General features: G+C 42.4%; 1 protein-coding gene across 2 annotated transcripts; it reads right to left on the bottom strand.

Annotated features, from left to right (window-relative positions):
* Nucleotides 1-35: 35 nt before the first annotated feature.
* Nucleotides 36-6242, bottom strand: SRP9 (signal recognition particle 9). Of its 2 annotated transcripts, XM_061991514.1 has the most exons (5): nucleotides 6080-6242; nucleotides 5602-5654; nucleotides 5217-5297; nucleotides 3450-3518; nucleotides 1150-1169 (listed from the first exon to the last, which is right to left on the bottom strand). In XM_061991514.1, the coding sequence occupies exons 1-4, from the start codon at nucleotides 6149-6151 to the stop codon at nucleotides 3464-3466; spliced, it is 261 nt and encodes an 86-aa protein (XP_061847498.1). In that variant the 5' UTR covers nucleotides 6152-6242; the 3' UTR covers nucleotides 1150-1169; nucleotides 3450-3463. The 2 variants fall into 2 exon arrangements, with proteins under 2 accessions (XP_061847497.1, XP_061847498.1); XM_061991513.1 differs by lacking the exons at nucleotides 5217-5297; nucleotides 5602-5654 and having other exon boundaries at nucleotides 36-1169; nucleotides 6080-6227.
* Nucleotides 6243-27705: the final 21463 nt, after the last annotated feature.

Here is a 27705-nt window from a genome sequence, read left to right as displayed (position 1 = left end):
GAGAAAAAAGTCTAAACCATGGGAGCACAAGTCTATTTTTTGATAGTGGCATTTAAATATTTATTAAGCTGGTTTACATCTATTTATTCAGTTGGCTGACATCCATCTGCCACACATAACATTTGGAAATGCACAGTTAGCAAACTGCTAAAACAGGCGAGTCTGGACAGTGTTTGGTTGCACTTTCTCTATTAACATAAAAGGCAGGAGTTTCTAGAATGTGTCTTTCTGATATACTTCAAACCCTGCCTGAAGCAAGGGTGGAAAAAAGGTACTCCCACTAGTATAAAATAGTTCAAGTATGGAAAGAAAGCCACTGATTATTTTTAATAACAGTATTTGCATAAGCAGAAAAGAAACTCCCAGTTTCTCGCCATTCTCTAGCAACATTCAAGCAAAGTTTTACTGTAATTTTTAAAATACACAAGTTTTGTTATTTAGACAATATAAGAGTTCTAGAAACTGCATCATGGACAACATTACACAGTTTATGACCAATATCAATTCTAAAAACTAAAATCTTGCTAGTGATAGTGCTAATACAAATTGGCAATTTTAACATTTTGGTTCAGAAAACATCCGTTCTTCTAAACCCCACTGATGTAGCTGATGTAAATACTCCTTAGATCCAGTCATCATGCTACAGTACCAGTCAGGTCAATAAACCTTCTCACTGTGAGAATATGCCAGCACAAGGCACAAACACAATGAAATCTGTATGAAATTTTTAGTAACTTTCCACAGCTATGCCTGTGGCCCACCAAATTCAGACTTAAGTACTGTAGATGTAAAATGTTTGCTTGTCTTCTTAGCATACATGTAATAATAGTTTTCTTGTTCGATTCCTAAAAATAAATATAAGCTTTCCATTGAAAGCATTTATTTTCTTAGCTTTCCGAAACAGAGTCTGGAGGGAAGGAAATGCTTCAGCCTTGCCATCGGTCCACTTCGGTATGTAAAAGCATCTCCTGTCCCAGCATTCATTCAAATCCAAGAGATATTTTCTTCCAGTGAAATGTGACCAGGGCACTCCTATTATATCCAGCTACTCAGTCTGTTTCCATGGCAGCACTGCGGGATTCTTTTGCCACCATCAGTCGCATCAGCTGACTGTGGAATTTCTCTATCTTCTTTACATCTTGCGCCTGGTCCGTTCTGTACAGCAAACACTGCAAGAGAAAGTTTCAGATCAGATTCCACTCAAACTAATTTTATCCTATTTCTAGTGTTCTCAGAACACATAAAACAAGGTAAGTACTTAAACGTTCACTGTGGCACGTTTTGCCTGTGAGGTAGCATCAACACATGCCTGCCCTGTTTTAAAATATATACACATCTGTGTTTACACTTAAGTTTCTCTGGAAGGCTCATGCCCTCCATTTTGAAAACAGGTAAGCTCAGGCTTTAGCCTAGTTTCTTCTCTCATAAAGCCCTAAAACTTGGGGCTTAAAGCTGTCTTTAGAAAAAAAATCTGTTTGTTGTTTAAAAACAGAACCAGATTTTAAACATTAAATTTCTTTCCTTTTCTCTATATTGTGAAAGTAAGCTTATTTTGCCTCTCACAGGCCTTAATGTTACACTGTAAAGTCAGTTCAGTTATTTCCCACTGAAGAGGACCCCTTCCCCCAAGCAAAATCTGTTTCCAAGATAATCCTAAATAAGGAGTATAGCATCTGATTAGGATAAAGAGGAACTCCTTCATATCACAAGCCTATAAATGCAAAAGTAATGACAGCAATACACCAGTGAGTTATCACAGAAAGACCGCTTAATCTGGGTTTTTTGTACAGACTAAGTCATTCCCAACACCTGTACTATGACTGCCCTGGCTGACTTAACAATGAAAAAAAACCCAGAATGCTCTGTTCTTAAGTGCTGTCACAGTAACTTTTGCTAGCATTAAACTCCTACTTTAATTCAGAGATGAACAGGAGAAAACAGGGGTTTTTTTTTCCTTCAGCTGTATTATTTCTACAGAATGAGCATCAAGGAAAACTTCCTTTCCTGCCTTTAGAAAAAAATCCCTAACAAAACAAAATCTGAAACCAATCCCCTGTCCCCTCACTGGTGTAACAGCTTTCCATGACTGGAAACAGGTAAGAAGGCCTATCACTGAAAAGCATTAACATTCATAAATCACCTGACTCCAAACTCCCCTATGGAAGACTTCAACTAAACTGCCTTTCACTTCCTCTTGTTATCAGTGCCCTACACTCAGCATCTCACTCACACTAAGCCCTATTATCCTAACAAGTGCCATTACTGGAGTTTCACATCTCTCCCAGGCATTGGAAACACCAATGCAAGACTACTTTCTCTGGAAAAAAGAAATTCGATTTTTTCCAAGCTATGAGAAGAGCAGACTACTGTTGCTTACTCTGGACTGCAGAAAAACAACAACTTGGCTATAACATCACAAACACCTGACATGTCTCTCTCCCTGCTGCCCACTATCTCACATCCTAACCCCCGCCACGCTTCTCAGCGCCCTCCCAGACTATTTAGAAAAAGGACAATCAGTAAACACAGCTGCTCCATCTCCTTGTGCAGCAGCCCTCAGAAGGATGCCACAGAATTCCATGTTCTTTACAAGTTCCACAGTTTTTACTGAATGCATAACTGACACCATAACAGTGATGTTACCATGTCATTCAGAAAATGGGACCTCTGAACTGCAAGTGAACCTTGTGGCCCAGTCTCCTCATCATTCCACTATCTCATCACATGACAGGAGGTCAGGGCATCCCTTTTTTCTGTGGTTACCTAGCAACAGGACAAGGGGTAATGGGATGAAGCTGGAACACAAAAAGTGCCATTTAAACATAAGAAAAAACTATTTCACCATGAGGTTGAGGGAGTCCTGGCACAGGCTGCCCAGGGAGGGTGTGGAGTCTCCTTCCTTGGAGGTCTTCAAGACCTGCCTGGACATGTTCCTGTGCAACCTGATCTAGGTGGACCTGCTTCTGCAGGGGCATTGGACTAGATGATCTCTAAAGGTCCCTTCCAAGCCTATCATTCTATAATCATCATGAAGAAGGAGCTTAACCTACAATTGGAAGTTAGCACTGCTCACAGCAAACAAAAAGGACCACACTCACAATAGTATACACATCTGTTTGAAGATGCTTCTGAAATGCTTCAGCAGAAACTATCAAGTCATTCCATGAAGCATTTTCACATAGAGGGTCCAAGATGTTTGTAGCACTCACTTTCCTTCTTTTCATAGAATCCTAAAGTGGTTATGTTGACACTCATAAAGAACATTGAAGTGTTAGAACTTCCCCCAGAACACGTCAAGTTGAACCACAGACCAATGTAAGTCACAGACACAGCAACTAGAGGTGGCTGAGCACAACAGGTTTTAGAGAGCTCCCAAGATGACCAACAGCAAACTGTAAGCCTGAAAGAGGTACAATAAGCCCTGAAAGGAGAATATATTCTGTACTTACAGCTACATCATCCGTTACTTTGATACAGAGGTTCCCATCACAATGTCGGTATTTGAGAACAACCCGTACCTGAAATGACAAACATTTTAAGAATTCACATTCATGGCAAACAATTCTTAGAACACATATGAAGGAAATCTGCCCCAATTCAGACCACCTTTTATTGCAATAATGTACTGCTTCACATTTGTACCACCTCAGCTCTGGTGGTCACCAATCCTACGGCCCAGATGGTGTGGAAGACATGAAAGAGATTAACTGAGTGGGGTAAGCTCAACATTTTTACTTTTTTCTTCTATGGAATCTAAACTGTTATGTAAAAAAGTCACATTTCCAGTTATTTCAGTTGCACTGCAGATAGATTTGAAATGTTCTGATGTTCTTGAAGTGGAAAGGGAAAATAAAAAGAATAAGGCTTAAAGAATAATTAAAATTAGAGGACTTAAGAGAGTTCCTCCAAACTACATTGCTTTCAGGACTCAATAAGATTAAATTTGAAGTCAGAAAGCAAGCATTCAACTTCTCACTAAAACAATTACTACAGTAATCACCTATCCTAAGCTTTAAGATATACAAAGTCCGTCGGGACTCTCAAATCACCAAAGTTCTCAAAGCCACAGTGATAAGAATCAACACCCTCAGCAACTGACTGAGCTTTAAATGCTTCCTCCTGAATAAGGAACTGGCCACAGACTTTGTATGTATTGTTTCTAGCCTCAGCAAGCATCAGTAACTAGAAACAGTGTCCCTTTGAGAACATTTTGAACTCTCACTATAAACAGGTCTTTGTTACACAAAGCCACTCGTGCTAATGGTCAACAACCTCCCTGACTACAACACTGTTTTGAAATTCCTGCTCCAAGATACATCTACACAGATTTATCCTTGTTTGACAAACTACTCTTCTGACCACAACAGCTGTGTCATGCACAGTACAGCTCTGGACTGAGCAGGCCGAAAATCCAATGAGAGGCTGCCAGAAACAGCAGGCAAGGACTTGATGGAAAACCTGCTCCCCCAGAAGACAAGGCCACTCGCCACCAAGTGCCAAGACCCCACAAAACACACATACCAATGCTGCAAAATTCTTGTTCTGCCTTCAGCCTCTTGACAATCCCCAGCCTATACAAAAGCTCCTCAGGCTAATTCTCTGGCAATTTAAAAGGGGACTTGTGTTGTGACTCTTGGGCCTTTATAAAGCCCTTTGTAAATAGACAAATTTATTGCTCTTGGAGAGGAAGAGTTTGTCTCAGAGGCCCCTTAGAAAAAGGGGAAAAGCATTCCTGGCTGCAGTGGCATCCCTCCTTTTTCAGGTAATCAAATGTTACAGAGCATAAGAAGGTAAAACATGACAATGTTATCAAGTAAATTGGTGGCAATTGTGTATGAGATGGTCACCTATGCCAATGAAAAGATGCTGGAACACAAAAAGTTCCACTTAAACTTAAGCAAAAACTTCTTGGCTGTTCAGGTAAGGGAACCCCTGGCATAAGCTGCCCAGAGAGGGTGTGGAGTCTCCTTCTCTGGAGGTTTTCAAACCCACCTGGGACACGTTCCTGTGTGATCTATCTAGGTGAACCTGCTTTAGCAGAAGGGTTGGACTAGATGATCTTTAGAGGTCCCTTCCAACCCTTCCATTCTGCATGATTCTGCGTGTGTGCTGTTAATCATTACTTCTGAAGGTTTCTTCATATCCCCTTATTTTTGAGGGAGAAAAATCAGGCCTTTATTTCTGAAGTTTTCTCAGGCATATGAATTACACATTACCTTTTATGCTGCTTTCTGGCCGAATTACAATGCTTTTTCTGAAGGCTGAAGTTATGTTTAACATTTGCAGAAACTACACTCCTGAAAAAGTTATAGAAACAAAAAGCAGCTGTACTCCAAGAAGATAATTCCTAGAGCAGTAACTCTTTAGGAAACAAATACCTCCCTGATCAAAATGAGACTGCAAGCAATAATGCAGTGTAAGAGCTAATGAATGCTTTCTTTCCATTTTTTAGTAAGACAAACATCAATTACAGTCTTCAGTGTTACAAACTCATAAATCAAACCAATTACCGATACACTCTTCAGTCTACAGAACTCTTAACCCCACAAGTATACACTGTAAATAAGCACAAAATCTCTGAAGCTCGGTTCTCGATAATACCTGAAACACCGGCCCCTTTGTACGTTTTCGGGGCGCTGAAGGAGAACTTCCTCCTGCTTCGTGGAAAAGATGGTCAGCTGCAGCACCAGCAAGGAGCCCTCTTTCTTGCTGGTGCGCCTTCTCTCCCTCCCCGTGCAGGCCCATATAACTACAACTCGGGAAGCCCTTCCAATCCGTCCCCGCCAGCCGCCCCCGCGCAGCCGGGACGCGTTCAGGAGCGCTGCCGTCAGCAGCACAGCCCCTGCGAAACGCCGCAGTAGGCTCCAGGATCCGGCGAGGGCGGCCGTTTGGTGCTCAGGAGCCCGCTGGCCTGCCCGGGCGACCAGCGTGCACAAAGCAGAAGCGTCAGACTCAGCAGGCCATGGCCGCCCACCGCCTCACCCCAGAGCCGCTCCTCCTCAGGCTTACCAGGAGCGGCGGAGGTCGCCCCGTTCGTCCCGCCCACCCACGAGGCCCCTCGGCCGAGCTCCCACCCCACCTTCATAGGGTCGGCGAGGTAAAGCTTCTCGGCAGCACGCATGAACTCCTCCCAGGCCTGGTAGTGCGGCATGGCGGGGCCGGCCCGGCGAGGCGCTCCACTCCTCCCGCCGGCAGCAAGATGGCGCCTAAGGCGGGCGCTCCGTCACCACAAGCCGGCACCTCCCATTGGTCGGCGGGAAACTACGGCCCAATCGCAAAGCGCCTGGCTCAGAGATTCTGGTCCAGCCGGCGGAGCGCGGCCGCCGGGCGCGGAGACAGGGCGGGAGGGGGGAGCTGGGCGGGCGGCGCGGGTGCCACAGCGACCCCTCCAGGCGCGGCGGGACGCCGGCAGCCACCTGCCCGCCCACAGCGGAGGTGAGCGCTCCCGGTTTCGTCGAGGTTCGAGTCCCGCCGCCGGCGCAGCGGCAGCTTGCCTGCCTCTACCTGGGCTCTCCGCGGGGCCGGCACCAGTACCGGCAGCGGCCGGGCTCTGCCAGGCCAGATGTGGGACCTCCCTCACTCAGGCTGCCGGTCTGGGGCCTATGGGGGGAATTTAGGGGAGCAAGCGGGTCAGCATGGGGATGAGGGGCCCGGTCCGGCGTGGCCTAACCAGGAGAGCCCACGGGAGGCAAGGTCAGGGGCCGCAAGCGCGGAGGTACTGCAGCTGGCTTTTACAGACGAATCTAGTGCAGGTGGAATTTCTCAGGGTGGAAGGGTTTTTGTTAAGCTGGAGGTTGGCTCCACGTTGAACAAAAAGGACGTTTCTGAGCTGGCAGCTGGTTAGTCCGGGCTGCCAGGGCAGCTACAGTCATTTCAGGGGGTTGCTGAGGAAGAGCTTGGCAGTGGAAGCTAAGGTGCTGGTTTCAGAAACAGACTGAGGTTATAAAAATCTCGGGGAACTCTGCTTTTCAGATTTATATGTGTGCATGTGTGTAAAGCATTTACATAAAAATGACAAAAAGTCATTTCAAGAGAGAAATGGAGGAAAAAACCCTCCACATTTTAAAATGTTCCATTTTAAAATCCCATTTCCTGAAGTGACTTGTGATTTTTGTTCCTTCATTGCACCAAGACCGTAGCCAGCCACGATGCTACGCTCTGACCATGTTACACAGCTTGTCTAACTGCTGCGATTGCAATAAACACATAAAAGTTGCAATCTTCTGTTTCATTGGGAGGTAGTGAAAACCCAGAAGCTCCTGATAATGACTCACAGCTTCAAGTTAAGTGTTACTGAACTGAGCAAACCTCACCAGTGTGGCCAAATAAACTGGAAAGTTTAGGGTAGATCTGCATGTAAAGGGATAAATTATGTAGGCTGTTCCAGTCTCCACTAGCAATATGGGGAAATACTAGCTGTACGGTTTTTGACCACAAAAGGTACAATAAGCACAAGGGAGAATGAAGAAGCGTGGCATAGAAATAAAAGTGTGGATGAGAGGTAAGGGGAGAAAAACTACAATGAATTTCCCTGAGTCAGTAAAGCAGAAAATATTTGTTACTGTGGGGATCAACTCTGAAAAAGTCTGAAGTGATCAGACTGCCAAACTTTAATAAATTGCGACTTGTGGGTGTTATGTGGTCTAAACAATTCTGTTAAAAGGCTTTGCACCAATGAGTGGAGCCTATGAATAGTGGAAAGACTTACATTTTTTACTTTTTTTTTCACAGAACTGCTCACAGAGTTTAGATGCTGCTGAGAACCCAGCTTCAGAAATGTAAGAATTGCCTTTCATAGAGTCTGATAATCAATAGCTCTGATTAAAGGTGTGTTGACAGAGCCTAAAGCAGTTATCTCAAACACAATACCTAACCTGAAGGGAGTGCTTCTCCTGATTTTGAGTTTTCAGTTGCCATTTGTAAGAGCAGAGTGGGAATTGCTTTTGGCAGTTTTTTACAGACACATAGAGGATGTAAATATATGCAAATGAAAGCTGTGAGGAGCACGAATCCTGTAACATCCATAACATTTCAAGAACCACTGCTCACTGAATTTGGATCCAGGTTTTCAAGTGGGACATGGATATTTTCTTTCTGAAAGAGAAGTCCTAATTTTGGGCTGCCCAGTCATAAGCACCTTAGGATTGCTTTTCAGAGGACTTCAATTTTGCCTCAAATATTCAGGATTTTATGTGTCTTTTAATACAAGAGCTGTCTTTAGAGCTTGCCAGTGGCCAGTCACTGGCCCTGTAATTCGCAGTTTCTGCAGCTGAGCAAATGCAACAGAACAAGACCAGAAAACAGACCCATTTTGGTATTTATTTTTCCATAACCTAGATTATTTCTGTGATCTAGTTTATCTTAGCTTCTAAATGTTTAGCAAAAGTTTAGCAGCTTCTAAAACTATTCGGTATGCACAACTTTGTAAGTAACTAACTGCAGCAGCCAGGACAAAGGAAAGGGTGATTTTGTAATTGGCCTTACTTCTGAAGAAAATGGGATGTGTCAGTATTACAGTTACATACAGCCCGATACACAATTCCCTGTAGCCTGTTCTGGTCTGCAGATCTCAAGGATTTAATCTTCATATGGGCTCAGAGTTGTGCTGCCACAGCTGTTCCTAACTCTATGCTGGGGATCAAACCAATGCTTGGATTGAAAGCAGCACCGTTTTTAGTAACACTTTTTTTTTAAGCGAGATCAGTTCATTTTTCCAGTTTATTGTTTGGCCTTACGTACTGTTGTGCTGACACAGCTGTTGAAAGCGTACCTTTTTTGGTGGCAAGACAGGATATGGGAATTCCTACTATTTTTGCTGGCTTGCCACCAAAAATGAGGGGGGCTGTATGTGAAACCACCATCCCCGGCTCCCCTGAAAGCAAGACCAGTTGCTGAAATCTCAGTAATTAAAATGAGAAGCTATTTCTGAGCCTCAGGGAATGTCTGATACCTATAGTTATCGTGCTGCTTTTCTCTGTTGTTCTTCTCTTGCCTGGAGAACAGAGCATTTTCTTGACATGTTTGAAAAGTAACTTAGACCACTGCAGTTATTCAGAGGTAAGTTGTATTTGATGTGTGTCCAAAGCTGTATTTTTCAAGTGAGTTACGGTGAATGCAGTAATAGCAGAAATCTTTCAATGGGCTTTTTGTTTAGCGAAATAAAATGAACAGTTGTTTGTCACTGTGTGGAGTGTTTGATATCCAGCCAATAATAATTTAGTAGTTAGTAAGAATTCTGCTAAAACATACTTACTTATCTTGCTTTCTGGAGTTTCTGTTTTCTGCCATGCAAGAAATCATTCCAGCGGTCTTAACGGCCATTCCATCACTTGTAAGTGAAATCTGGAGTGCTATAAAACCTCATTTACCCCTTCCTCAGTCCCTCCTTGTATATCCTTGCTATATTCCCTAGACCACCATAGATAATGTCTTTTTTAGCTTGGATTTAAGGCCATAAAAAGCCGTGAAGCAATAATGTTAAGTACTTGCACGATGAAGACTTTTCATGTGTTTTTTCCTCAGGCCTCATCCAACCTGTATGTACATGATTAATGATCTCTCTTTGATCAAGCTTCTACATGCATTACCACTGCAAGTTCTGCTTCGTATGGTTACGTTCAAACATCTGGTTTCCACATGTTAATTTCTTTAGCTTTTTATCCAGTGTCTTCCCTTGCATAAATGACAAAATGAAAGAAAACAGTAAAAAAAGACCTTGCACTCTGTCTTAAAATGCCATCCACAGAAATCTTGAGTTTTGGTGACTCCTACAGAGTTCATGGAAGTTGCAGCTGCTCAGCATCACTCAAGGTTAGATATTTCGTTTCCCGTTCTTCACATTAATGCTTTTATTCAATCTGAAGCAGGTGCCATACTCTTATTTGGAAATGTACATCTCTTTCCTGGATAAGGAATTCACATAAGAGTATTATAGAATCATAGAACTGTAGGGGTTGGAAGGGACCTTTAGAGATCATCTAGTCCAACACTCCTGCAGAAGCAGGTTCACCTCCATCAGGTCACACAGAAACATGTCCAGGCAGATCTTGAAGGCCTCCAAGGAAGGAAACTCCACAACCCCTCTGGGCAGCCTGTTAACTGCTCCATCACCCTCACAGTGAAATAGTTTTTTCTTATGTTTAAGTGTAACTTTTTGTGTTCCAGCTTCATCCCATTACCCCCTGTCCTGTTACTGCCTACTATAGAAAAAAGGGATGCCCCAACCTCCTGACACCCACCCTTTAGATATTTATAAATGTTAATAAGATCTCCCCTCAGTCTCCTCTTCTCCAGACTAAACAGCCCCAGTTCCCGCAGCCTTTCCTCATATGAAAGATGTTCCAGTCCCCTGATCATCTTGGTGTCTCTGCACTGGACTCTCTCCAGCATTTCCCCGTCCCTCTTGAGCTGAGGAGCCCAGAAATGGACACAGCACTCCAGATGAGGCCTCACCACGGCAGAGCAGAGAGGGAGAAGAACCTCCCTTGACCTGCTGGCCACACTCTTCTTGATGCATCCCAGGATGCCATTGGCCTTCTTGGCCACGAGGGCACATTGCTGGCTCGTGTTTAGTTTATTATCAATCAGGGCTCCCAGGTCTCTGTCTGCAGAGCTGCTCTTCAGCAGTTCGACCCCCAGCCTGTACTGGTGCATGGGGTTGTTCCTTCCCAGATGCAGGACTCTGCACTTGTCCTTGTTGAACCTCATGAGGTTCCTCTCTGCCCAACTCTCAAGCTGGTCGAGATGCCGCTGAATGGCAGCACAGCCTTCTGGGGAATCAGCCAGTCCTCCCAGTTTGGTGGCAAATTCAGTGAACTTGCTGAGGGTACACACTGAACAAGACTGGCCCCAGAATCGATCCCTGTGGAACTCCACTGGCCACAGGCCTCCACCTCGATTCTGTGCCATTGATCACCACCCTCTGGGCTCTGTCATTCAGCCAGCTCTCGATCCACCTCACTGTTCACTCATCCAAGCCACACTGCCTGAGCTTTCTGATGAGGATGTTATGGGAGACAGTGTCAAAAGCCTTGCTGAAGTCAAGGTAGATGTCATCTGCTGCTCTCCCCTCATCTAGCCAGCCAATATAAAATTAATTAAAATAGTTATCTGTCATCATGACATACTACTGGTGGGTAAAACAAGCTGGTCCTTCTAGCTCAAAGAAGCTTTGTATAGAATGCTATTCATTATTATGCGAAGTTATGGATTTGATGGGAAACAATAGGACAAACTCTGGTCTCAGTTATGCTGCTGTAAATCTAGAGTCATTCAATTTATTTTAGTGGATTGTTTTTTTAATTGGGGTTTTTTTGTATCTGTAACAGTTTAATTAAGCGGAGACTTTGGTGCTGAGATGATAATCCTGTTCTTGGACCGGGAGCAACATAAAGTCAGCACAGTCATGCAGGTTTAAAAGAGTGTTAATGAGGAGTTAGTTATAAGGCAATTATTGCTGCCAGGAATGTTTAATGCTTAAAGAAGGAGATATAGTCACTTCTTTCAAAATAGCTTCCACCCAGCCCTCAGTAAAGTTAAGGAGAAGGCATGGGCATGTCATTATACATTCCATTCTTGTGCATATATGGTCTAAACCAGCTTGGGATTTGTACTGATGCAAACTTCAATCACAGAGGTTTGGTTTGTTTTTATTTTTTTTAAATTAAAAGAGTATTTATGTGCCTAAGGATGCAGATGGATCTTGAGTACTGTAAGATCTGAGGTCTTTAACATCTCACTGGCTTCTGAACCTCAGTGTCCACGAGAACCAAGTGTGCAATGAGAAGCAGTTTGTGCTCCTGGATGGGTTATAACATGCCAAGCCAAGCCACAAGTTTTCACTCCTCAGCTCCTGAAGGAGCACAAAATATAAAGCTCCTTTCTATGTGTTTTATGTTTTAAGCAGCTTGGGTAATGGTTTTTAGGCTGAGCCATCTACTGTTAATTACGTCAACACTAATTTTCTACTTCTTTTGCACATGAGCCACTTACCAAGTGATTCAGACTTATACTGTCCTAACAGGGTAATTAAATATTGGTGTGGCTTGGTTGTTAAAATCCAGTTCATGACAATTAAGACTGTATGTGGACAGCAGGATTCTGTGGCTGTGTCCTGATGCCTGTCCCAGCTAAGTCACAACTTCAAATCAGGATGGGACCTGGATGCCTATTATTATCCTCTTTCTCTTTTCCTCAGTGCTCTTGCTCCCGTGCAAGGAAACACACTGTGAGCGTGTCCCTGATGGAGGCCACTGGAGAGCTTGCAGCCTGGGCACACAGTGATCCATGGTTGCCATACATTTTAGCCATAACCTTTCCCAAGGCAGCATTGTTTCCTGGTTTGCTTTAACCATTATAAAAAACCTCCAAATCAACAGCCCTGTCATTTAATATGGTCTAATCTAATTTACTGTATGTTAGAGAGTTTATATATGTGAATGTCAATAATCATTATACTAGCAAGAGAGCTGTCCTTACGTACGGCTATGTTGCCAGTTTGGCCATAATAGAAACTGCCTTTTCATTTCTGGGTGTTGTTCTGACAGCATTCTGATTAAGCTGTTTGCTTTTGAAACCAAGAAAGATAGATGCATCTCTTCCTATTAAGTGGTCAGTTTAGTCCCTTCAGCATAATAACATATTCGAATTAATGTGCTGTCATGCAAGAGACATATGTTAGAGAGCAGACTCTATGCTGTCACAATATTGACTGTTGAGATTTGAGAATGAAATAGCAGTCCTCGTGATGGCCTTCAGGGAAAAGCAGAACACATCTGGTAGCCAGCTCATGAACCGGCATCTGAAGCACTCTAGAAGCAGGCAAGCGCTCTAAGCGTTAACATCTCATAGATTTTGTATTACCATTACGTGAAGCTTCGGAGCATGCTTAAGGTTAGATCATCTGCTGGCACATGTTGGAAGCACATTGATTTCTTACCTTAATCTTGAAATAGAAAAGCTTATTCTTTGATCGGCATGACTCAAGGCTGGTTTACCTGTGCGATTCATGCTGCCGTGGCTGGTGTAATTGAAGAGTACAAGCCACCAGCATGGGCGAGTGGGATTAGAAGCATATAGCAATGCTTTCCCACATCCTCTGGAGTTTTGTAACTACATCTGGGGCAGAAGGGCTTTCGGTACTTTTAACTAAGTTGACTTCTAATTCTAAACCACGTGTCTCAGCCCAGATCAGGTGGAAATTGCTGCCACCTCAGTTCAGCCTGCAGAAAGAAAAATGTGAGCTGTTCCTAGTCTGCTGAAATGCTGAAGCTTGAACCTTCCTGGCAGGTGAACCCTGCTGACTTCTCACTGAAGAGAAAGACTAACAGGCATCCCCTTTTCCCTATGCTGTTGCAAGAGCAGCAACGTGCAGCTGGTGAGAAATAGAAACTTCTGCTGTTTGCAAAGTTAATTCATTCCCATCCCTCAACTTGTACAGCTTCATTTGAGTATACTCTTGCTTTAGCATGTCAGTAAAAGAGATTGGTAGTCTCAGCTGCTTGTCATAGCCTTTTCCCACAAATTAATGCCCCCTCATCATCTGTTTGCAGAAATGCTTGTGTGAGTGCCCCTTAACCCACTTCAATCAAACCAGGTTAGCAGAAACCTCCTGCTTAATCCATTTAGGCTAAGTCTGGCTCAGATTGACCAAAGTAGGTTAGGAGGTGTCCACACGAGCCACTCTGCAGGCAGATCCGAAGAGGTGGTAATTTCCACATGAAGAAGCAGGACGGGCTGAGCAGGAGTGGATCTGTATCAGCAACTTCTCTCGTCTCCTCCGCAGCAGGCAGAAGAGGGTGCCAGCCACTGCCCTGTGCCACACACACACACTGGCCTGTTGGGCAGCTTGGCTGGCAGGCAGGACTTGGGAATCCTCAACACTGCAGCTGTTTTCACATATACCTCTTCCCATGGTTGCAATAGCAGAACAACTTTGTGCAGAGCAGCTGTTGCTGAGATCACCCAGCCGACTAAAGCCTCTGCAGGCGCCTTGTGCTCTCCTGTTGGAGCATTTGTCCTTGGTCAAGAGCTGTTGCAGGTAGAAGTCCAAATTACGGTCAAGTTAGTGTCAAAGTGGATTCTTGGCATTTGCCTTGCCAATTCCTGAAACAACTGCAAGCACACAAGTTCCTTTGATGTTTACACTACAGCAGCTTCCTCTGTGAAATGTCAGATACAGAGCTTGTGTAGCTATTGGACTTGCAGAGCCACATAAAGCATTTGTAAGAGCTGGGATCTGTGCTGGGGCGGGCTTCCTTACTTTCAACATGGTATTGCTGTTGCGATCCTTGTCAGACAAGTTGCAAGTATTTACCTGTCCCTGTAGTTGGCTTGAGCCTGCACAGAAGTTTTAACCTCAAATCTGTAAGTTTAGTGTTATCATAAGATTTGGAGTACATTAAAAAATTAAAGGAGATCTAGGTGTTCTAGGTAAACCTGCTTCTGCAGAGGGGTTGGACTAGATGATCTCGAAAGGTCCCTTCCAACCCCTGCCATTCTAGGTGGTGTGTAGGAGTGGGGGCAGGGAGACTATATGTATGAATTACATGCCAGGGCTGTGACTTAATGTTGAAGGTATAACTACGTACAAGATTAGATTGTGTCCTAACAACTGCATTCTTGCTGAGGTGTTTTTCTCTGTCCATTAGCAACTTTTACTGATCTCATTAATTTTTTTAATGTGTATGAACTAAGTCAGAAGTTGAAGTGATCTTGCCACTTCAGGAAGAAATTACAAAGTTCCCCTTTCTTTCAGGTGAGGCAGAAGTTTAGAGGTCACACAGATACCAGAAATACATATGCAAAGAATGTGAATGAAGGAAGTATTAACTGCTGTCATTGCTTTAGGGCATGGGGAAAGATGAGGGGCCTTCAGGCAATTCCCAGCCTGATTCTGACCCTTCTTCCATGTCTCCCTGCCTCTTACCCACACCTGGCTGGAAAGGAGAGGAACTGGGAATGGTAGCTGAATGTTTACTGTGGAATCTCTAGTTATCAAGATTCAGTCAATCTGTGTTTCCCTTATGCAGCACAAATTGATGAGGCAGGTCAGTGTGTCTGCTCATCAGTCTTTTTTTTTTTCTTTATGGTCGTTTTCATTTTTATTTGAAAACAGGGTAAATCTGGCTGGTCTAAAGCTAGCTCCTTTTTATGTAGTTTACTCTTGTTTATTTAGAAACAAGAATTATGAGAAAGATTTGCCAGTATAGCATTTGCTATGCGAAATTTACATGCAGCTGCTTTGAACTAAATTCCCAGCAGAAGTGAAAGGATTCCAGATCTTAGCATACTACTGGGTTTTTTTGCAGACAGAAATCTGTATGATATGTACTTCTTCAGAGATCCCTCCCAGCCAACTAGGACTGTACTATCCTTCTCCTACCCCACTGAGATGTATTATCAGCTTCTGGGAGGGGATCCTTCTGGAAGTAGAAAGTTAATTAGCATTGCTTGAGGATGTCTGTCACTGAAGTGACTGATTACTTTTTGGAGGGAAGGAGAGCTGTTGTCTCTAGAGTAGAAAACATGCAAATCTGTGTAAATCTTGCTGCATATTTCTCTTCTGTGGGGCAACATGCTTCTCCATATGTAGGGAAAATTTTCCTGCAGTTCTGTTTCAGTTTCTGGAGTTTTAGATTGAATCTAGTCTTATACATCACCAACACAATCAGGAGAGTTTGAAGGCCATTTGCAAATCAAGTGCTGGTAATTTCAAGTAAGACAGTCTTGCCCTGCCTGACTCCAGCCTGATGAGTTTCACAGAAGCTGAGGATCCGTTGACACTGATAATGTTTTTGGGTAATGAAACCATGATCTAATCCAGGGCCAGAGCAGTAACTGGTTGGCCGTTTAGACATGTAAGGTAACTAACGCAATTAAGGTGATGCATGCCACTCACAGTTGAGGTGAAGATGTTTCCTGCATTGACACAGGAATCTCTTCACTCCTCAGTGGCAGTGTTAACTTCAGTGAGTAGATGCTTTTCTCCTTAGGAGCAGGATCAGTTTGATGCCCCAGAAATCTTATTCAGTATTCTGTTCATTCCTCAGAGCAGTATCATGAGGGTTAATTATTTCTCTACTCTGACTCAGACAGTGATTTTGTGCCAGAGGATTCTGGCAGTAAGTATAATCTTTGTGATACCCTCAGTGAGGAAACCATTGTTAACGATGTTGATGAGGAAGAACTAATGGAAGCTGAGCCAGAGCCTGATATAGAAATTGAGAGACCTAAGGCAAACAAAGGAAAGAGGTTGGAGACCTGACTGTTTTCATTTTCCGCAGCAGATCTTATGAAAAATAACTCTTTGTCTTCTTCCCCCTTTGCCTCCCATCCAAATGCAGGCTGCAGAATGGCTCTCCTGAGGCTGAGCTGTGTTGGAAGGAGGGAGGAGTTGTGCTGCTGAAGTGCTAGTGTTGATCATCATTCCCCTGGGAAGACGTGCAGCAAGGAGCAGGTTTCAAATAGAGCATCTCTTCGGCAAAGCTGGGTTGACAGATGGGGGCTGAGGCCCTCAGTCTGCCCAGGGTACAGTGAGGCATTGCTCCAGAGCCAGTCAACCCTGTGAATTATAAACACATTGGCCATGTTCCTCTGTTTAGGACCGGTGCTCTGGAGTTAGATGTTGCACAAACAAAACATATTTTGTGCACTGTTTTCTATCAGTATTTTATGAACTCAGGATGAGAGATCAGTGTTACCTGCTGTGTAACTTTGCTGTAAGGGGAAGAGGGCTCTCTGTGCCAGCACACAGAGCTAAGCACGATTTAGCCCTCAAAGTTTCCCTTGTGTCAAAGAAATTATTTTCCTCTCCTAGTCTCGTGTGGTTTCCAAGGCCCAGTTTAAACACATACAGTGACATAGGACAGATAGCTATTTTCCATACATGGCATTGGTTGTTCAGCAGGAAGCATTCATTGCTTTAAGACAGTACTGAAAGGAATTCTGTTCTGCACTCCAAAAGAAAAGCAGGCAGGATTATCATGGGTGACATCTTTCTTCTATTAGTCAAACGTGAAACCAGACATCTGAGTTGTTTCAGTCTGTGACCTTACCCTGTGCTTCCTGATCTCACAGCTTTTCGGTTTTGCCTAGTTTATATGCAGGATTCTTCAGTCCCCCTGGCAATCCACATTCTTTCTTGAACTTTTTCCTGGTATCTTTGGCCCTTGGGAGATCATGGCCTTGCCTTGGTTTCTATGAGGCTGCATAGCTAACCATGCCAGTAATTCACTGCCTTCCTCTGGATCTCTCACATTGAACAGGCTTAAAGGTATTCATGGCCTTCTCCAGTGTTTTTGGTGCTATTCAACACATACTCTGTTCCTTCCACTTGCATTCTTCCTGGATGCCTCCAGAAGCAGAACAGCAGGCTCCAACATTTCCTGACTCTGTGGCCCTTTATAGCAACCAGCAGTTTACACATTTGTCATTCAGCTCACAACCTGCTTCACTGTTTCTGGCATCTTATGGTTGCTCTCTCATTCCCTAACAGGCTGTAGCCTTCTTCAGGCTCAGCAGCTGCTCCAAGGAGGTTTCTAAGACTGGGGAGTTTTTTGCTGAAAACATTTCTCAGATTCTCCCTCATGCTCTCTAGCAATGATTTTTCTTTTTCTATTTTGTAATATAATATGTTTTTCCTTGTCATATTTCTAATTACTTCTTCATTTATCTTTATTGGTCCCTGATCTCCAGCAGCAGGTGTTATTCCCTATAAAATCTGGACATTCTGTGACTTTATTATTTCAAACACCCCTGTAGCTATACCCAGCAGTTATAGCCCTTTTTGATGCGATCGCATTCAGTAACATTCCCTTGCGTTAGCTGACTGTGTTTTGTGTCCTCAGCAATTCTCAGCCTTCCCTGGTTTTCATCATCATCCCGAGGCTTGCATCTCATAGCATTGTGAGGCTTTCTCAGACAGCTCTGTCATGATGATGTGTCCTCTGGTTTTCTGTATCACCCTGGGACCTTTCTTGACATGCATATCTTATTCAACTTCCCTTATGTCCCACAGCACTACACAGGCTTTTCCTACATCCTCAGCAACTTTCATGGTACTCTGATGTCCCCTGGCTGTTATCTAGCTCTCTTTGATCTTTCCCAGCTGAATTGCAGCACTCTCTTAATATCCCCTATGATCTTCACAGGCACCTCTGCCATGCTAAGTGTGATTTCCACTTCTTTTTAAAGTTTGGCTCAAAACATTTTCACTCATCTTCAAACCTTCACAATCATGCAGCCAAAAAGGGCTTTCTGGTAAAGTAGGAGTTCAAACATTCACTTTGTTTATCTGACAGTATTAAAAAAATAATTAAAAATACATAGCTGTTATAATGAGTTTTGACAATAGGAAATTGTTTACAGCATTTACAGAAGTGTATATGAGCAGCCTGAGGCTCTTTTAGTAAGTGACCAAAATAGGGATTATACCGTGGTGAGCTTGTCCTGTGTATAAAGACTCTGGAGAGAAAAAGGCTGGCAAGGCTCTTGAAAATTTGATCCAGAATAGCAGGCCCTTTACTTCTTTTTGATAAGGTGCATATTGTTGTTTAATGCAAATTCACCTAGTAGTATTTATAAAGTATTTGAAATATTTTAGTGATGGCTACTGTGGAAGTTTAGAATGTTGCTATTCTTACATTGGACATCTCCACACATAGTGATTAATATGAAAATGCTGATATGATAAAGCAATTTTTACTTGCCTAATATGTGGCCTCAAAACTTGTTTGAGGTGCCAAGTTTTCAAAAAGAAAAAAAAGAAAGAGATACTGAAGTTTACAAAATTGACTTAATTCTAAAATCACCTCTTTTGAAAATATAAGATCAGGAAATAATACGAGTTACATTTCCTATTAGGTATTCATGTAGTAGCAGCAGCAGTGCCAGACTCATCTTTACTGGTCCAATGTAAGCCAACTGCATCCATTCTTTGTAGATATGATTATAGACTGAATATTTATTCTTCATAAAAATCCCAACTCTCAAGCTTGTTTGTTGACTTTGACTTTCTCCTTTTCCCCAGTGCTTCGCTTGCAGTAAGAATCCTAAAATAAGTTCAATCCTGTTGTTTGTCTTCTGCAAACATGTGCACCCATTCCTGGTTTCCACTTACAAAGATTACAAAAAAATCCATGTGATATAAATCATAGAGTAGTCCATTACAGTTTTATTTAGTTCCTTAGTCAACCCTGCTTTTAGTTATACCCAGCAGTAGGTGCCATGTTTAATTGTGCAAGGGCTACATGCTTAGGTGCTTACTTTATTTCCTTTACTGCTGAAGTTCTAAAGCAGTCAACAACACTTTAAATATGGATTTATTACTGCTTACATACCTCTGAACTGCAAGGGAGGGAGGATAAAAATGTTACCAAGTACAGTCGGGTCAATTTCTTTTTGCATGAAAAGAATGTTTAGCAGGAGGGGAAGAAGCTGAGGCTGGTGCCAGCTATTTTTACACTGGCCAAGTCTCATCATCAAAACTGTGCAGGGACTGGGCTAACTTAACTGTAGTAGAGTAAAGTTAACTTAAACTTCCAGATATACACTTCCACAGGTCTCTAGTCCTTCCCTTTCTCTCTCTTTGCTTTGGTCCCTGCAGCCCCTTCTAGGACAAGTGCGGAAGCCATCTCAGAAAGGTGGATGTCGCCAGGTGAAATCTGTGAGGGCAAGTGATTCAAGTTCAGTCATAGCCTAACTGGGTATAAATATTTTTTTTTTTAGAATGAAAGCTGAGCTGGACCTGGCAGTTTTCAAAATTGAAGATTTGAGGGGAAAGGAAAACAAAAAAATACTGAATATAGGCTGTATTACTTTTGCATCAGATAGATGTTTCTTTAATTGTTTTTCCTTGGTAGGATTTTCCCCAGCGTGAAGGATTCACCCCATGGGCACAGAGCAGGCATGGCTGCCTTCTTTCCAGATATAAGCTATCATTGGGGAGGCTGGAGAATAACCAGAGAATAATTCAGGCTCAAAAGGACCTTCAGATGTAATTTGGTCCAACCTCCACTCCAAGCAAGGCCAAGTAGATAAGTCTGCTCTCTGATAATCCTTCTCTGATAGATGGCCCATGGTGAAAGTAAAGCCTTCAAATTTAGATTAGGAAAGCACTTCTTAAACATCTTGTGAGCATAGACCCCTCCTGAATCATTTGTCTTCCCAAGATTTTCCTGAGTGCAGCATTTCTACCCTGACTAGGGAACAGCTAACTTCCACTAACTGGTAGCAACAGCTCAAATTCTTCCCAGGTGAAGGAGCGAGAATTGATTATAATTTACTTGTTTGAAGTGTGAAGATCCATTTCTTTGTCTTGGGAGAACTGTGCTGCAGTGAGCAGTTAGATGAGCTTACATAAGTGCTTGCAGACAGTTCTTATGCCCATATTCTGCAGGAAATGAGCAGTGTCTAGTAAGGAGATTAATTGCTGTTCTCTATTTTGTTCTTTACGGTATATTTTTTTAATTTCTGTAATTTACCTAAATTTGTGGTTCATACTTCTTAGTTAAGAAGGAAAACATTTTTTTCTCTCTCCCTGAAGTGTTTCAGACTCCTTATGATTCTGTTTGAATCATCTTTCATTGGAAAGGATACTCTGAGCTGTCTTTGGCCTACCACTGGATAAGTACTAGAATCAGAGAACTGTCGGTTAACAAACAGATTGAACATGAGCATTGTAAAACTAAGTTTTCTGTTGCTTTTGCTTTATAGTTTGCCTCATGGTTGATGCAGCAGCATTACCTCTAGCAATGCTCGTTCTCTCTTCAGCCTCTGTATTGATATTTCTCTCAATAAGTGAGAAATCTATTTTTGTGAGCATCTTATGACAATCGGCTCAAGTGACATAAGCCACTGAACAGCTACTGAACAAATCTAGGCTAGATTCAGAATAGTAAATTAGAGAGAGAAGCCTCCACATTCAAATAGTAACAACAGATTAATCTGGACCACATTTTTGTCCTTCAGCTTCTACTTTGTGTGACAACTGTCCACTTAAAATAGAATTGGAATGAAAAAGAGAGGAAGCTGTGAGGGTACTTTCGGTCCCCCTGCAGAAAAGTGTTGGTTCACCCCTTATGCATAATGCACAGCCTCTCCAAAACACACATCCCATCAGTTCCCAGTATCCGCAGTGTTATAAAGCAGTTCAGAAAAGAAAGGGAAGAATAACTTCTCCAAATGCAGCTAGAGAGAGAAGTTTGTGAGAGCCCTGGATATAATTACCTGAGCTGGAGCCCAGCCAGGAGAATGCTGAGCTAAGGAACAGTAAAGTCCTGACTCTGCACAAGGGATCCAGACAAATTTGAAAGAAACTGCAATAACAGAAGTGGGATTTGAGCATCTGGGAAGACGTTTGAGAGAGTGAATGAATACAAACTAGAGGCCTCTAGAGAGTCTGATAGGAAACAAAAGGAGCAAAATTAGGAACAGAGGAGTATAATGGTAATGTATGTGGCACTGACTGTCTTATACTCAGTCAGTGCTACCTGATAAAACTGTATCTCGTACATGATCTAAGAGAACTAACTTCTCTGAGTTCATTCAAACCTCTACCCAAGCCAAGCTACATGAACAAGGATGAAAATAAGGCAAGTTATCTCAGTTCTGTTCTTGAATAGTGATGAATAAGAACTGAGTCAGACCTGATAAATATGGTAAATCTTTAACGTAACACCAGGTTAATTAGCTACCATTAAAGGAAAGCTTGTGCAGAAAGAAGGATTTCTCTCTTGGGCTGTTCCCCAGCTAAGGAGACCTGGTCTTAGCCTGCAAGGGTTTTACCTTTAATCCCAAATTCCTTCAAGGGTAGTTATTATAACACTTGGCCACTGTTTCTTGCTAGCACTGGTATCAAATAAACATTTCAATTTTCTGCCACTCGTACTCTTTTACAAAGACTTCACAACTCTAGAATCAAAAAACCGGTATACTCAATGGAAGGACAGTAAGGGTCTGCTGTCAACTACCTTTCCTTTTAAGACACTATTCTGTTTTACTTAGTATTTGCTGGGAGCTAAAAGCATACTCAGGCAGCTACCATTGATCAGACCATGCACAAAGCTTTTTGTTGCTTCTGAACTGTTCTCGCTCAGGCACTCTAAATGGTTTATAAGGTTTGTCAAAGAGAAGCAGTTTAAAGAGGAGTGCAAATGAACATGCAGAGAGATGAGCGGGGAAGGTTGTCAGAAGGTAATTTTAAAAAAAAAAAGAAAAAAAAAGGAAAAAAGAAAAGGAGAGGCTGGAGGGAAGGTGGAACATAAGGAATTTCAAGTGAGGTGGCGTCAGGGATTTGAAACTCTGCATTCTTCCCACTGGCAGGTTTTGTCTTACTTTGCCTTAGCTCTTTCTTTTTTCACATTCCTTTTCCCCCAGCTCATTTGTTTTGTGCCAAGAGGCTTATTTGTCTTTCCTGGCTTATTTGTAGTGGATCTGGATTTAGGCATCCTGACAAATCAGTTCCTCTGAAGACTGATCTAGAAATGAATGTTGAGATGGATTTTGAGCTAATTTAAACTGATGTACATCTGATGAAGCGAAGTTTAGCAATGTAAAATTCCACTGCTTGAGCAAATGCATAAACAATGAACATTATTCCCCTTCAGTGTGTCAGAAGAAGAAATCATGTGCTCCTTCCAAAGAGGTTACTTTAAATTTGAAACATGTACCTATAAATGTCTGTATTTTGCAGTTTTGAACATCTAAGCATGTAAATAGTACCACGTTAACATATTCTGTGCTTCCAGAGATTGTCTTCTACTGGGTACATTATTTTTGAGAAGTAGTAAACCTTTCAGTAGTTTTCTCTGCCTGGATGTATTGATTTAATTGTATTTTATTTGTTTGTATAATATCATGTGTGCTTACTGTGCTTTAGCAGACAAATGTAAGCCCAGAGTCAAAGTGCAAGCTCAGACAACAGTCTGCAAATTTCAGCACCCTGCAGGATTCAGCATTTCATTAGTATTTTTTTGTTTGTTTGTTTTATTTTATTATTAAGCACAGAATGAGAACACCATAGAGCTGATTCATCTTGGTCACTGTTCTTATATGACTGGCTTGGAATTGAGAGAATATATTTTAGAGACAGCTTTTCTTCTGATCTTAGGGAAGGCACTGATGGGAATTAGTTAGGCACTGCTACTTAAAAAAAAAAAAGGGCAGATAATTAGAATCCAAATTTTAATCATGCTGCCTTTGAGAGCAAAACAAAATCAGTAACCATCTGAAATCTTGTCCCTTGCCACTTTTCACTTCAGTTAGAGGATGCCTGATTCCCAGCAACATCAAGAGCACTACTCTGTGTTGAGAGATGGGCTTTGGTGAATTTTGCTGCAGCAGCTACAGCAGTCGCTGCCCTAGGCTTCCCATCCTGCTGCTTTGCTGGAGGTTATCACCACCCAGTAATGTTGGCAAAAAAGGGCATGTCACACCTCAGTTTCTTCACGTAAAGCCCGGTTGTCTACTTACATTCACTTCCACTGAATTTTAAATGGGATTTGCCCTGATTCCCCCATGGAGGTGGAAAAACAGGCTTCCTGCTGTGCCCTCAGCCATAAGGTGGAAACATCCATTAGGAGGATGGGGAAGGTGGGGGTGCCAGCTCTCGATGCTGAGCAATACTCATCTGTCAGTGGTGGGGCAGGTGTCAGATTGCCAGTTTATGACAACGGTGTGGCAACAGCAAATTAGGCCAGAAAGAAATCAGGGACTTGCATGGCAAAATAAATAAAAAACAGGTAAGACAAATAACAAAAAAAAAAAAAAAAGAAATAAGAGCAAGGCAAAGGAATTTACAATCAAAACAAGAACTCATATGATGAATAAAATGACAATTCATTGGAGAGATACAGCTCAACATCTTCCTTTTCTAACAAGTATGTTTTTCTCATAAATATGATTTTCTCTCACTTCAAGCTACAGTCTGTGTTTTGCTGCTTTGTTTCAACAGAAAGCAAAAACCCCTGAGATAGCCACTGGACTAGTTGGGGGCTTCGCAATAGGAAATGGGGACTTTCATCTGTGTATCTGTAGCTGCAATGCTATCTGGATAGGTTTTGTGTTACCAGGTAATACAGTTTAGTATCTTCTGTGAAATGGTTCACTGATGTCAGACCAGATCTTAGTGACAGCTAATGCTGCCTTGCCACCAACTGGGCATTCAGAGCAGAAAGGACAGAGGATGAGCAGCTACTGGATACTGAGTTATAAAATTGCTTTCCAAATGGCAACAGGTAGTCAAGTGGAACAAATAATGGGGTAAGCAGAAAAAGGTTTGTGCTTTTACTGTTATATGCGTGAGGGCCAAGTGCCAGCACACCAGTGATGCTTAAGCCTTTTGTTATCTCTGAAGATAAGAGAATTCCCATGGAATAAAAGTGCAAGAACACTATGAGTTCCACTGGATCTACCACCTGCCATTACAGTAAAAAGCTATCATCAACTTTAAACATTTGGAGTTCAAAGACACAGACATGCCAGCCCTAACTAACCAATCTTGTTTGTTGTCCTTTCGTCCAACTGGAAGACCAATGTTTAGACATCTAATTTCTTAATTCTTTGTTGACCTTAATGCTGACTAGAAGCAAAATACATTTGTCCAGCAAACTGTGTGGATTGCTCTGGGAACTGCGAGCTCCTGCCTTTTTGGTGTGTTGTTGAAAATCAAATTATATAGCTTTAGCAACAGAACTATAATTAGGGTCAATGGAAAACTGTGGGTAGGATAATATTGTGGTTTCTGCAATTTTTGTCATGTTGCTCCATAATATGCTAGAACCTAGTAGTTTCATTGCTCCACAGTGCATTAACACTGTCAGTGAAACATCCCCTGCTTCCTGACATGGAATGGGCCCTTCTATGAGCACGTTGCCGAGGCTGGTCTCAATTTACAGGCATCTGCAACTGTGCTCCTCATGGAGTCAATGGCAAAGCTCCTGTAATTTCCATAGGTGCTGGGCATGCCTAGGCAGGGAAAATAGGGATGGATAAGGAAGATGACAGAGCAGAGCTGTGAGAGAAAAAGAAGGCAGGCTATTGTGTTTCATTATAATCTCTGCAGTTATCACTGGATCTCATTCTTATATCACCAGGAGGCTTATTCATAGATTTAAATTATGTTGTAACTAAAATTTAATCAGTACTTATTTTCCTGTTCTCCATCATACTGAGAAAATCTCTCCTCCAGGCTACTGCTGTTTCTGCCTCTAGGCTCTTAAGTTCCTCCTTTTCCTCCCGAGGTTTTCTTCTCTCTTATTTCTCGTCACCATTGCACATCTTTCTTCCAGCCATTTCCAGATATTACCTATTCTAAGGCTTCACTCTTTCCCCTTGCACTGTTTCAACGCCCAAAATAATCAGCTGTGGGCAGGCTAATGACTGTCTGCGATGTGCCGTTGCTAGCCCTTTCAGCCAGGAGAGAGATCCTGAGATCATTCTTTCAGGATGTCAGCAAACTCAGGTAAATGTTATAAGACTGATATCATAGTTGGAAGGCTTCCCACAAGAAGTTTTAATCAAAAATATATATTAAAAATAATTGAGTTTTAACCCTAGTGACTATAGAGGTGGTCTGAAGATGTAATACAGGTTCAAATAATTACACAGGTAATGCAAGATCCAGGCTCATGCTTCATTCCTTGTGACAGAGAAGGGAAGTAAAAAATGAAGAAGGAAAAAAAAGAAGTGAGGTAATTGTGGGAAAGAAGCACAGAAACAGAGGAGGTAGAAAGGAAAACGGGAATGGAGAAATACAGAATGCTCTCATTTTTTATTGAAAATGTTAAACAAACAAACAAGAAACAAAAACCTTGGGAGTAAAGAAAAAATAAAGGAGGAAGAGGAGGAAGACTAGCGAGATAAGCTGCGGGTTTTTTGAATTCAATTTGAGCAGTGCGATCAAAAGTTCCAGCTGCAGAATTACAGTCCAGGTTCTTTAGACTGCAACATTGTCTGTGAAGTGACTGGCTTTCCTTTGTGCCTACACAACACCCAGTGACTCAGGGACTACCACCACATGAATGCTTACTAATGCTAATAATAAAAAGTTGAGGTAATTCTTGTGCAGCAGAGGACTTGGAGAAACCTCTACATGAAGAGGCAGAAATACAGATTATCAAAATAGAAGTGGTCAAACCTGATGAGCCATAGTTGAGCTCCAGTGCCTGTATTTCCTATTTTCTGAGTGCATTGAACCACAAGTTTGCTTCAAACAAGTTTGTATGTGTATTTACACACACACACACACACACAGAGGCACACATATAAAAGATTTTCTTAGCTTTATAAGGAAGGAGAGTCGATGTCCTTTCATGTGTTATCACATTTAGTTCCCTTTGTTTCATTGAAAGGGCTGGAATTCCAGACCCACAGAATGGAGCAGAGGTCCACAGACACCTCTTTAGTATGTAGAAGTGTCTCATCCTCTGTGCAGGCTATAAAGAGACAAGGCATTCATTTTTTTAGTGGATCTCAGTAGGAAAACACTGCAAGTAAGAAATGCTGTGTTCTATTGCAGATTCTGAGAGGAACACATACAGGCAGAGTCAGCTCTTAACACAACTTTGAAGCGTTCAGCTTCTAGTCCCTCTAACTTTTCTTTCTTACAGTCCTAATTTCTCCCCCTCTTACCTTTACGTTTCCTGTTTCTCAGTCTCCTTTCAGCTTCATGGTTTTGTCCTCACCATTGAGCTGCCAGGAGCTCCTCCTAGTCCTTGTCCTAGACTCCCCTGCTTCCAAGTTCTCCAAGTCACTCCCTGATACTTCCAGGGACCTCCTGGTTCACCTTGCCACAGGGCTGCTCCCCATGATCTCTCACCGAGCCCTCTGTCACCCTGCACAACATTAATCTCTACCTCTCCATTCTTGACTGAGTGCAAAGAAATTTTCAAGGATTGGCCAAATGGGAGGCTTGTATGAACAGCAAAAAAGGCCTCCTTGTTATCAGTATTTGTGATCCCTTCCTCCATCAGAATAAAGATGGGCTAGGATTTCTACAGAAAAAGATATGAATGCTTTTAAGGCAAAACAATATCCTTATTTCTTGGCTAGAATCATCCAAAAGTAGTCAGGTGAAGTGGGCACCCAGCATGGTACCTTTCAGCCCACACAGTACTTGCTAATATTGTAATACTGTAATTCAGCTAGAAAACAGTGAATCAAATGGAGAGTGTGAAAAAAAAAACAGCTACAGGAAGCCTTATCTTTGTTACCCATAATGTCACCATCTACTTTATGAAAGACCTACAGTTACTTCAAAAATTGAACTGAAGAGCTCAGTTCACATTAAATATATTTGCAGTCTTTCAGCCTCCCTAGGAGGTGGAAATTGTTACCACACAAGCAGAACTGGATACACAGAAGCATTGGAGGGAGGTTTTGGGTTACCACAGGGGGAATGAACAGATCCCATGTTACCCTGAATTCCTATAATATGCTAAATGTTATAATTCCTTCCCCCAATTGTCAATTGTTTTAAGGAATTAACAGTAGATGAAGTATGGTGTGTGCATCACAGGTGTGCCAGGAAAGGCAGCCATCAGAGAAGGCCTTCTTATGCTATACACTGGAAAGACACAAACAGTTCTTTTCCAAAAGACCTTTACAACCTAGGATGCTGTTTGCTGTTCTGTCAGTTATGCCAACAGTTAACTCATGCATGGCAGAGCCCAGCCTACTCAAAGATCCTTACAACTAGCAGGATCATGG

This window comes from Colius striatus, chromosome 2, assembly GCF_028858725.1.
Source record: "Colius striatus isolate bColStr4 chromosome 2, bColStr4.1.hap1, whole genome shotgun sequence".
NCBI lineage: Eukaryota > Metazoa > Chordata > Aves > Coliiformes > Coliidae > Colius > Colius striatus.
Note: the sequence above shows the minus strand (reverse complement) of the source record. Positions and strands in the feature narration are given on the sequence as shown.